Source organism: Acanthopagrus latus, chromosome 16 (assembly GCF_904848185.1).
Source record: "Acanthopagrus latus isolate v.2019 chromosome 16, fAcaLat1.1, whole genome shotgun sequence".
Classification (NCBI taxonomy): Eukaryota; Metazoa; Chordata; class Actinopteri; order Spariformes; family Sparidae; genus Acanthopagrus; species Acanthopagrus latus.
This window is the reverse complement of record NC_051054.1, coordinates 4,170,534-4,182,960: the sequence shown is the minus strand read 5'-3', so window position 1 is coordinate 4,182,960 and position 12,427 is coordinate 4,170,534. Positions and strand designations below refer to the sequence as shown.

At 39.6% G+C, this 12,427-nt stretch overlaps 1 protein-coding gene across 1 annotated transcript; it reads right to left on the bottom strand.

The window, feature by feature from the left end:
* Positions 1 to 510: 510 nt before the first annotated feature.
* Positions 511 to 11,790, bottom strand: LOC119004950 (transmembrane protein 87A-like). Its single transcript, XM_037072285.1, has 20 exons — positions 11,559 to 11,790; positions 10,326 to 10,383; positions 9,020 to 9,117; positions 8,231 to 8,347; positions 8,066 to 8,113; positions 7,926 to 7,967; positions 7,587 to 7,713; positions 7,377 to 7,438; positions 7,081 to 7,264; positions 6,877 to 6,976; positions 6,671 to 6,764; positions 4,913 to 4,984; positions 4,660 to 4,768; positions 4,523 to 4,581; positions 4,268 to 4,371; positions 4,107 to 4,183; positions 3,355 to 3,419; positions 3,205 to 3,257; positions 2,611 to 2,641; positions 511 to 2,474 (listed from the first exon to the last, which is right to left on the bottom strand). The coding sequence occupies exons 1-20, from the start codon at positions 11,667 to 11,669 to the stop codon at positions 2,433 to 2,435; spliced, it is 1,653 nt and encodes a 550-aa protein (XP_036928180.1). The 5' UTR covers positions 11,670 to 11,790; the 3' UTR covers positions 511 to 2,432.
* Between the last annotated feature and the right edge of the window lie 637 nt (positions 11,791 to 12,427).

Genomic DNA, 12,427 nt, shown 5'->3' with positions numbered 1-12,427 from the left:
GAAGCGTAGATATTTCTGTACCTGTGTGTATGTGTAATTCTCGCGAGACTTTATTCATAGGGCTTCAAAAGCCTGTCAAAATAAGAATTGTGTGGATTTTAAGGAAAAAAGTGGATTAAAATGACAATACAATCTATAATGTGATATTTATATTGATACACCAAGAAATTCTTTACAGCTATTTACTTAAAAATGTAACAACTGTTACTATCATTCAAAAATATAGAGAAACAAGCAGAAAGTCATTATTTTTGGTCTCAGAATATATCTACAGATGACATGTTGTCAAGACTTATTACATTTTGCTTTCAGTTTTTTTTTTAAAAAATCTATTCAATGTAATGTAAAATCAATTTGACTGCCAACTACAGTGCATTAAAGCAGTTCATATTTTGTATTTCACTGTAAAATATGATAAAGAAACATGGTTGTTTTAATTGCAGTTTGGATCCATCTTTAATAATTGCTTACAATACATAAAACATTTGTAATAAACTGCACACAGAAACAGACTTTGTAATCATGTTTTAATACAAATTTTATTTGCAGGACATACGCAAAAAGCCATACGATATCATCAGCTTCACATTACAATGCAGACTCACATCCAGAATTTGGGCTTCAGTGTCTCTCTGAAATAAAAAGACTTGGATAAATACTTAAAAAAACATAAATTAAGGAATTTAGAATATCCACACATACTGCAGTAGATTGCACAAGGACGGTGCTGTAATTCTAAGCTTATTCTGGAGTTAGGCTCAAAGTTATCTTTAATTATGGCATTTTTAAAATTATTCCTTTAGTAAGTATTTTATTTTAATAACTACCTGGTGCTACTAAATTTTAGAACTCTGGCCCAGTTGGCAGAGGGTGTGAGACAAGATGACATACATAGAGTGAACCACACCACATCTGTGAGGCTTATTAATAGATTTTGTGATTAAGTAGCAAAACAAAACAAAAAAAAAAACGGTTTCACTTTGGTGAGAGTAACTCAAAGTAGACCTAAATCGCAGCTGAAAAGCTATAAAACGTCAATTTTTATAGAGATGAAAATAAACATCTTTCCACTTAGACTTTTGCTTGAAAACGGGTCAGGAACATGTTTTGAGTCGCACTTTTCCGATGGCTGAACTGTTCTGTGAACGGATGACACCTCAGAGAAATGTGACGCTCATGCGCACAACGTGGACACTTCTAATGAAACTGCATTTAAGATTGCGTATACTTGGCTTTGAAAGGAAACACATGACCACGAGGGTCATTATATTCTCCCAGCCCAGAGGTTGTATGTTCTGGTCAACATAAGGATCCCCCAAAAACACAGATTTAGCATGTTTTACCCTGACAAATGTGATATGCTTCAAGTATCAGTTCAAGCCATGTTCACATAAAGTCACAGTAGCTTTTTTATTTCTATATTTCAGGATTACTCAGTTAGCCAGACAACCAAGTGTTAATTATGTGTTAAGAATAACACATGCACATAAATAATCTGTTGGTGCAGCTACAAGAAATGAACTCAAGAAATCTTCACTCGTGACATAAAAAGCATGAAAACATTGATTTTTAGTTATCTGGCTAAATGGTTAATCATACCATACAGCTGCTTGCACATTTCAATATTAAATATACTTTATTAATGTGAACTATAAAATACGTAATTCAATAAAACACATGATAAAAACAGCCTCAGGACACCTCTGAAGGAAAGTGTCCGTTACTGTGTTGGCTTAAATATAATCTTATTATGCAGCGTTTTCGACGTGTTTTCCCTTTCATTCCTACCCTCCTCATGATTTCTTGGCTGAGAAAACTGCCAAGCATCATGATTTGTGGTTGAACAGATTCGAAAGTAGTCGTCACAGTCCTGCAAGCTCGGCCAATCAGACGCTGGGGTCACTTCTGCTATTTGCAGGTGGTTAAAAGTTAAACTTCTCGAAAGTGTTTTCTATTTTCTGCCCCAGTGATCCTGAAACCACACGGCTCATTAAATATTGTATTAGTCTAAAACCACAAGACAAGATTTTAATAAATATTATATTTTCCAGAAGGGCATCGTATTAAAGTACCCAGTTTCTACTTGGTTTTGGTCATGTTTGTGACAATGAAGAAACATCTTTGACACAAATAAAATATTTATCAAAGTGCTCTGCTGTGCAATTCCTTCAGTTTAACAGAATTTCCCAGAATCTTGACATCAACCCATCCACATATGGGTCAGACAGTACTGCCTTCATAGAAACACATTATTCACGTGTCTTTGAACTTACTGAAGTGTTACACGTCACCTGTGGAATAAAACTAAAAAAAAAGTAAAGTGTCCGGAGAGAACAATTGGCTTTGCCCACATTTTTTGGTAATAAGATCACTCAGAACGCATTCATCGCTGCCTCAGTGAAATCACCTTCTTTTCATTCTCACATTTACTTCTACTCCATCTTGGATCGCTCCATCTTGGTCTTCAGGATTTCCTGGAAGAAAGAGAACACAGAATATTGCATGTGAAGTAATGTGACCATGGAATGATAGCACAGTGAATGCCATAATCAGGAGCATTGTATACAGAAATCATGGGACTAGCAGGGGGAAAGTAAAAGGACCCTTTACCTCTTCCTCATCAAGCATTACAGGGAGAGCTCTGTGGAGAGAGAAAACACAGGGAGGAGGGAATGAGTGCATTCACATGGTCCAAACCAGGGTCAGTTTGAGTATTAACAGTATATGTTTCTGGTCTGATCTGCCCTTGATTAGATACCGTAAGCTACATTAATACGCTTACATAAGCTGAAAAAATATGACAGATTTAGAAGGATTATCATTTTTGAAAACGTATTCTCACAAAGTCAATGTTGGGAATTTGAATCCCAAAGAGATCAAATGATCTGATATTTTTGGAAAAGATGACAGAAGAGTCTAAAATATTAAATAAAATGTACGTATCAAAAGATTTTTTTTTTCTTCTTTTCTCTCCCATTAAACATCTCACAATCCCTCAGATTTATCTTGTGATCCTTTGGAGTGGCCTGACTTAAGATTAGAACCACTGGAATAAATCGGACTTCACTATAAAGGTTAGTTTAAACTAGCGCCACAGACTGCTACATGTACATCGTTTTATCTGCATCTATAATATTATTATAGTTCAAACTACTTTTGCCTCCCATCAGCTCAATGTCTAAAATTTAAATCTACTTTACTCACACATCAGCTACGGTGGTAGGAATGTTCTCCTCAACCCATTTTAAGTCTTCATCCTGGAAGAATCAGTGTTTAGAAATTATTAAATCATCTGTGCATAAAACCATTAAAGAATATAAGTAGAGACATGCTGACAGAAAACATTTGACCCACCTCTTTACTCAACAGTTTCTGGGAGCCATTAGAATCGGGCTTTGAGCCTCTCATCTTCATTCCCTCTGAAATAAAATAAGCCAGTTAAAATCACACAGAGGTCTCTTGTGCAATAATATGATTTACACAACAAGGTTATTTCATTTTCCATTTATACTGTTATGTGATCAGAAGATGAACATCTCTAAATTAAATCATATCTGCGTGAACACATTTAGATTATGGCCTCAGTGGCAGAGGTTATACAACAACACCGCGGATGACAAGGCCGTCTCAATCAGATCTGAAGCCAATTGTGAGTTATTTGCAGCTGCAACACGAATCTAATTGAAAACACTGTTGGCTCTATCATTATCCATCAGGACAGCAAACAAAAAATATGGTTAAATATGGAGTGATTAAGACGTCTGAAAAGATGGTGAGTCAGTGTTTCCAGATCTTGGGTGTGGATATGACAAACAAAGAAAACTGACTCATTTTTTATCCCTGCAGCCTTTCTTGGTCCTGGGATCTGAGCTTCACTAACTAACTAAGTACTGTGCTGTAGATCGATAAGCATTCAGTCTGCTCACCTGAAACAAAACCTGGCCCATGGCCTTGAGTTGAATTTAGAAAAACAGCTGCTATTTAAGGCAAGACATCTGAATTGCACTAAACAGTACCCAGTCTATTTATATATCGTAAACACTGTCGGACACTGTGTTCTCATTTTTTGGACAACCCTTGGCTGGTCTCACAAAAGAGGTCTTTACCAAAAGCTTCATTCAGCATGGGCTCCTTCGCCTCCTCCTCCTCATCATCTTCATCAATCAGAGGAGAATGAGAGAACCTGAGAGAAAACAGAACCAGAAATGAAATGCTGCTGGCAGGTTGATATGACAGAAATAGTTTGGTGCTCCTGACCGACTCTGACCTTTGGCTGTTGGCAGAGGGCCGCAGCAGCACCATGATCACCAGCAGGATGGTGGAGAACAGGAGACGCCAGAAGGCATCGTCTACCCACAAGTCCCTCCAACCCTGTGGAAAAGATACAAATAGAAACACAGAGATGGATGTTACCGGGTTGCAAGGAAAGCTTCGCCTTTCATCTCTGTATGCACGAGAAACCCACAGAGATGACAAGACCAAGGAACCTCAACAGAAATGCAATAGCAGAAAACAAACTGACCGTCTGGCAGTCCACCAGCTTGAAGACTTTGGTGGTCCAGATGATGAATATGATGGAAGCTGTGGACACAAAGTAAACAACGGTGTTACTCTGATGTCTGTAAGAGGCAATCCATCTTGAAGCAAGTTGGTACTCACCGACAACAGAGAAGATGAGAGTGTTGGTGAAGTGCTGATACAACGAGAGTTTCACCACGTTTCTCCGAAGCTTCAGGAGGCGAGTGGTTTGAGACAGACTGATGAAAATGTAGATGTAAATTAAGGAGAACCTACTCTACATACACTGGGACAAACCATAATTAAAAGCTTATACATGCAACATTTCTGAAAATGCAAATCCTGACTGATCAGTCCCGAGTGGCTGTCTTTGGCTGGTTTGATAAAAGGATATCCACCACATGACACAGGAGTCAATGAGGGAGAGGCTGAGATTGGCCACCAGGGCCACCGTCTCATAGAAACCCTGGAAAAAGAAGGTAAGAGTCAGATTTGAAAAAAAGAAGACAGCGTGTGTGTGTGTGTGTGTGTGTGTGTGTGTGTGTGTGTGTGTCTGAGTGTATCTGTGTGTGTCTGTGTGTATGTGTAAACAGGACTGAGTGAGCAGAATAAATTAATCATAAGGGAAGTCACAGTGCTTTTTTTAAACATGAGATAAGCTTGTGTTAAGATCTGCCTCCTGACAAAAGACATCTGCTCAACAAACTACACAACCTCTCTTCAGTCTTCTTCCTGCCTTCTTTTTTCTAATGTTTGTTTGTGTATCTCCGTGTTTTTATGGCTTTTTTGAATTTGCTGCAGCGTCCTTTGGCTGCATTTGAATATCACTCTTAGATCAAATTTGTCATTCTTTATTATCATCACTTGTCTGCCTACCAGAGACTAAATCCCAGCGTAACCTCCTCTCTCTCTCTCTATCGTCTCCTCTACTCAAATCATGTTTATTTACACAGAGTGCCTCGAAAGCCATGCCGGGCAAGAGTTTAATGTAAAAATACACCAACACTATCAGCATCAATCAGACTGTGGAGGCTAGAACCGATAATGTCCTATCTGCTGTAGTGCAGAGGGTTCAGGGAAAATTATGATCTACGGCTTAGAAGAGGAATAGAGATGGTCTACAGAACAGCTGCGAGTGTGTTTTTTCTTTCTCATCCATTTGGTTTATTTTAGGATACAGTAAACCTTCAGTCCGGGGTTTAGTTGATATAGATTAGTGTATCCAGTGCTGCCCATTGAGTCCACTTAACAGGATCGCTGAACAGTTTACTCTCACGGCCTTCTGAGTGTTGCCTTCAAGTTGTAATCCTTAAGATTTTCATAAGATTACATCTCACTTTTGATACTAATTATGAGTAGGGTTGCAGTGGTATACTGGTTTAGAGTTTTTCAAAATGTATATATTTTAAGTTTTTAAATCAAGTTTCACGTATCAGATCATAATATTTTGTGAAATTATAATCGTAATCATTCAGTGTTTCTTCAAATGTATTTTACATTTCCATCACTCGCAGGCAGGGTGTGATTTTCTTACACACACACACACACACACACACACACACACACACACACACACAGGATTTACAAGAAACAATGCAGCATGAAAATCCAACATTCCAGTTGTTTTTAATTGATCGCATTGATAAAAGCCAAACCAACACACCACAACCAAGCATCTCCCTTCTGCTGCTACTTCACAATAAAAGCAGGCTGGCTTGAGTGTGAGTTTGTGTGGTTGCACTGTAAATACACAAGTAGCCTCTCTGTTAAATTTCAGATGAAGCAGCTGCTCCAGGGGTGTTTGCTGTTGTGTGACACTGCAATTGTTGTTACCGCTCCAACCACAGGTTGTGAAAGGATGACATGAAAAGATAACAACTTCAAAAATAGGTCTGTCACGTCCTGTTTTAGTGAGGAACTAAGAAAATAAATCGAATACAAAGGCTTTAGAGTGCTTGCATGTCATTGTTGGTGTTTCGACTACTTATAAGTACCTTATGAGTGGAGTCACCTTTTACCGAATGTGCTGTATTTGTATGAATTATCTGACACTGTCACTGTATTCCAAACAGGCTAAATTATACTGAGAATGTTCGCTGTTGGGTGGTGGCTGATGAGAGGCTGGTGGAGGTTATAAATAGATGATACTTACACCCGTCACTCTGAGCACACCTTCCACAGAGGAGAAGAGCAGGTAGAGAAGGCCGACAGCTACGAGGCGATGGACTGTGGTACCCAGTCTGGGTCTACAGAGTGTAGAGAGAGGTTGAAATGGGAGTATTAGCAGTGAGTCCCCCACTGGTTGATATTAAGACATAACGTCAGATAAAAAGGTCCATTTCAAATGAGGACACTTACCGGACTATGCCATATCCGAGACTGACAATGAGGACCAGGATTCGAGCTAAAGATCTTTTGAGCGCAGAAAGCAGCTCAGCAAAAATAACAGCACCTTGAACTGTGAAGACACACAAACAGAATTATGATTATAACAAACTGTAATGAATAGAAGAGAGAAAAAAAATGATCTCACAGACAATCAAATATATCAAATCGACCAACCGTAGTCTCCTTTGTACCGGATGCTCTGGTACTCTGAGTAAAACACAGCTTTCTCCAGCATGCCGAGGATGATGACAGCACCGATCCAGAACTGGATCCGCAGCAGATCCCTCCAATAGCAAGCACACCAGAAGAGCCAGAGAGCCCCGAACAGCACGTACACGATGCACATGACCATGAAGAACTGGGATGGACAGGAGGGACAGACAAGTGCTCAGGCTGGGGACATTTCTGTGTTTTGTTGATATGGCATCCCCCAATAAAAATAACCTTCCTCTATTTAATTTAGTACACACCATCATGAGGGGCCAGTCTGCTGGAGAAGAGTAGTCGTGTGGTCCCTTCATCTCAACTTTCACTGAGGAAAGAAAAACAAGAAGTCACATCTCCTAACACACACACACACACACACACACACACACACACACACACACACACACACACACACACACACGGGTCCTTCTTTCTACAACAGATTATCTACAGGGTAAAATTGTATTTCTCACTTGCGAAAGTGAAGCTGAACTGCTCTGCTCCAATGTCATCATCCTCTATCCCGCGGAGCAAAGGCTGCACCTTGACTATGAACAGATATGGACTGTCCTGCCAAGCTTTGGCCACTGCGCTGATATCCTGCAAAAAGACGTTTGTGAGCAAAAAATCATAGTCGTCATAGCCTCGAGTGTTTCTCTGAACTGGCAATACACCATGACATAAACTGTTCCTGTGGATCATGAGGAACACAAAAACTTTATGGGAGGGGAAAACAATTTCAGCTGCTCCACAGGAAATTACCTCTAATAAAAAACATACATTTACATAAAAGTAGTAACAACATGTCTTACCGGCTTGTCGGGCCAAAACAGACTTTGATTGGATGGGTCACTCTGAAGATACAACACAAACACATGCATAAAACCAGTCTCTATAGAGCATTTAATTAGTATTGTCAATGTGGTCAATCCATCCATCATCAGTAACTCACCTTTGGGCTGGTGAGGGGCTGATATGGGTTGAAGTCTGGATAATACACCTTGGAGAGCAGATAGAGCAAAGAAACCAGGATGAAGTGACCTCAAACTCTCAGACATTAGATAACTGTTGCACTAAACTTGTGTTCAAAGTGGTGATTCATGTGTGTTGTGTTTACCCTCGGTAAGAAAAGAGACGAGCAGTTGTCGAAGTACATGTAGCCTTGACTGTAGAAGCCGCTCCAGCCGTCCTTCAACATGTGGTCCATACCGAACATGTTCATGGCTTTGTTGTCCTATAAATGACAGTGAGAGGAAATCAGTGACACTATGAAACTACTCATGTTGCAACTTTAGAACAAATGAATGGAGGACAGTGACTGCAGACTTAACAGGCAGAATAATACATTCACTATCAGGCAGGACTTTGAAAGCAAAATCCAAAGAAGAAAACTGCTCTCATCTTGCTTGAAGTCAGTGTTTGACAGAGGCAGACATTTCAAAACACATCTGAATGAAAAATGTCCTGATCAGGGTACAGGTGACCTCGATACGTCCTTTTTTTTTGGCCTTCTTTCTTCAGCGAGAAGTTGAAGTACATCAAAGCCAAAGCAGCAGCTGAGTCTGAGATGCTTGGAGACAAAGAGACGGCGCTGGCACAAAGATGGAAGCTGAGCCCAAGGCCATGAAAACACTTTCAGGCAGAGCATACCAGCTGCTCTGACTGACAGATAGCTGATGCTGAGTGGGAAATCAAAACCCCGAACTGGTGGAAAGTTCAGTGAAGTGAACTTTTAGATTAGAAAAAGCTTGATCATGTATATAAACTTGTCGTTCTTGCACAAAATCCACAAAAAGGATTTGATTTTTGAGTGATTTCTACCAACCATTTCTAAAGTAACTCGTGTGACTCATGGCAAAACAAATAAATGAGACTCACACATCAGCAGACAAGAGTCAATACTCACTGGTGTGTTAAAGACCTCATTGTAGCACACAGAGGAGCGCAGGTACCAGCTGATGTTGAAGGCCAAGTTCCTATCACATGACCCGATGTCACCCTGGACTGCAGAGAGATAAAAGTGAATAGTTACTCAGCGGGCAGAGCAATGGATGGTTAGACAGTAATAAGGTCTTAGGTCCAAATCATCATGTTACAGGAGTTAATCTCTGTTTTTTGTCATGACAACACAGAACATTATACATTGGGATAACCATTTATCTGGCCTGCTGAAGGTCTAACACCGAACATTGCAAGTTAGACAGTGTGGGAGAGTTTGTCTGCAACTTTAACCCCACACCTGCTAACAGCTGTGACAAAGAGGGGGGTTTTCTGCAAAGATGTTAAAGTAAAACAACATTTAATTAGTCTTACAGTTATAGTGCACAGTAAAATAAAAAAAAAAAAGATACAAAATGAGTAAAAGGTGATCAAAAGTTAACATTACAATACGTCTGTACAGCACAGCAGATGAGATAGATGCTGTCCAACTTCATAATTTCTAATAGTGACATTTTGTTCACAGTGTGAAGAGGTTCCCCATGCAGATTTTCCAGGTAAACAAGTCCTGCAGGTTGTAGGACATCCGGCCCATGTGAAGTGACTGCACTTCAGCCGGTGAAGGCCATGAGTGTAAATGTCAGCAAAACAATGTCACTGCTAAATTTTTAATGTTAAACCCAGCAGTCTTAATGCTCCTTGAACAACAATCAACACAACAAATGATCTCTAATTAGAACCAGCATCATTTTGAGTTCTTGTGAAAGTAGAATTACTGTTTGTTTTTTGTTTTTTAAATTTATTTAGTTTAGCTTTTTTTAAACAAAACCAGCTTGAGGTATATTGTAACTGGGTCAAAACTGAAAAATGTGGATCTGAATCATCCCCCAGGAACTGCATACAAATTCAGAGGACAGAGCAGAGGACACAGAGAGCCTTTTTATACTTAACTATTCATGTTGTGTTTCTGTGTTTCTGTGTCACAACCTGGACAGGCGCCAGATTAAACACCAACACCAAAACCAAGGATGTACTGTACCTGAACGTTACGTTCATGTGGCCTTCCTGGCAGTACATAATGAGTGTCTTGTTCTAGTAAATACTCCACCTATCAAACATAACCACCTTTGTTCTTTGTATCATAACATCTATATAAAGGTGGATGCAGTAAGGAGCTTGTGGGAGTGGCACCGTCACTGTTGACATTAACAATAAAATGCCCCCAATCATCATTTAAGAGTATTCAAAGAAAACACGGAGATCAGAGAACTTACACTTCATGAAGATGGTGGTGTTGGCATACAGCGTCTTCCGAAACACGGCATCCTGCGTCTGAAAACACGGCAGACACGTTTATTAACCTGCCTGCATCTACAGAAGAATCAATTGATCAATTAGTCGCTAAAATGCCTAAGAAATTCTGACAAAAAACAGCATTATTTATCATTTCATACACTGATATTTTGTTCACAGTGTGAAGAGGTTCCCTGTGCAGACTTTCCAGAAAAACAAGTCCTGCGGGTTGTCTTTTCTCCAACAAACAGTCCAAAACCCAAAGACTCTTCATTCAGTATCACAAGTGACAAAGAAAATCAGCTAATCTCATAGCTAAGAAGCTGGTACCAACAAATGTTTGGCAGTTTTGCTTGAAAATGACTGAAACAATCCCTCATGAATTATCAAACTAACCAATGAAGTTATTTTAAAACTAGTTTGACTACAAGCAGACACGATAACATCTATTCCACTTAACCTCTTGGCAGATTTTATATCATTTTTAACATTTCCTTTTATGTGTGTCTACATGTTTCTGTACATTTCAGCCAAGCCTCTGGTGGGATTATTAAAGTTGTCTGAATCTGAATCAAGTACATGCAATCAAGTGTTTATGAATTCATGTGTAAATAACTTGAAGCTGGAAACAATTTAACTACTCTACATACATTATTAGCTTGTGAATTTTGACTTTGAGTAAACATGCAAAGTAAGTATATGCCTATGAAAATATGGAGTATCTGATTGAAAGATAGTTCCCCTTAGTGTCAAGACTTTTAACAGTAGCCTCTTCTGTCTTATACTGAGACAATAACCTGTTTATCTAATCCACAACATAACTCCCTTTGTTCGCATGATCTGACTGTAGCTCAACCGCTCAAACACACCTGTAAATACCATCACGTCCCAACATATTATCTGCTTCGGAAACATCGTTAACTGTCGCTATCTACCTTACAGGAGGTTAAAACACAGCTGACAGGCAGCGTTATGACTTTAAACAGCGAGCAGTTTAAGCTAGCTCGTTCTGAATCAGAACCGCGTTGTGTCCGACAACCCAAACTAACACCGTCAAAGCCTTTGTGTGTCTAAAAGGTGGGAAGATACAGCGACATGAAGATTTGCAAGGCAGCTAGTTAGCTTCCAGGCTAACAGCTGCTGTGCAAGATTTAGCACGACATGCAACGGAAATAACCGTTGAAAATTGCATTTGTCGAGGGCGTAACACTGACCGAGTTGATGTCCACCTTCCATACGGACACCTCCGCCGCTGTCCCGACACGGAAAAGTGATGCTAAAAGCAGAAAACATGACCAACGCGTCTGTGCATCTGGCATCTTCATTTGTGCATCTACTACAGGACGGAGTCATATCCGCCTCCAGGTCCGGTGCTGTCTCCTGTAGTTCAGCGAGCCGCCACAAGATGGCGACAGAACACAGCAGCGGCTGTTGGCTTTTAGTTGTAGTTCAGGAAGCTGCCACAAGATGGCGACAGAGGGAGGCTTCTGATTTCTGATTTTCTGATATTTTTTATTTTGCCTCATTGTGGTGGAGTACACAAACAAAACAATACAATAGTGAACAACCAGAATAGATTCCCAGCAAGTTGTTTAAATGGAGGTGACACATTAATGCTCTTCGCTTACATACAATCTTTGGTTTCTCAGTTTATTTAGGCAAATATATATTTCTTTTATCAAGGATACTTGTGTTTTTACACTCAAACAAAACAAAATATGCAAACCCCAGGTAACTGTCATCAAATAAAGTACAAAATATTTCATTCCCTCCCAGACTTTTTGTATCTTCCTGTTATTTTAAGAGTTCTATGATTAAGAACTCGAAGGTTACAAATAGCCTGGGCCAATCAAATATATGAAAACCCTCATTTATCTAATGTCTGCAGGACAGATTAAATCCATGGTGACACATACAGTTATGAAATAAAACCGTCATACATTTCCCGGCTGAGTTTTGTTTCTTTTCCTTTCATCAGACTTCCCCAGAAACCAATGATTCTCTTCTTTTCGTTCCTAAATCCCCATAAATCACATCTGATGGCATGTGACAAAGAAATTAAGCAAAGCAGAAGTTACAGGGG

Excerpts from the sequence above, each read along its gene's own strand:
- LOC119004950 (XM_037072285.1), bottom strand. The coding sequence starts at position 11,669 with ATGAAGATGCCAGATGCACAGACGCGTTGGTCATGTTTTCTGCTTTTA. Across the intron at positions 8,114-8,230 it reads CGTCTCTTTTCTTACCGAGG|GTGTATTATCCAGACTTCAA; the intron begins GTAAACACAACA and ends CTGCTCTCCAAG. Across the intron at positions 4,184-4,267 it reads CCCTCTGCCAACAGCCAAAG|GTTCTCTCATTCTCCTCTGA; the intron begins GTCAGAGTCGGT and ends GTTTTCTCTCAG.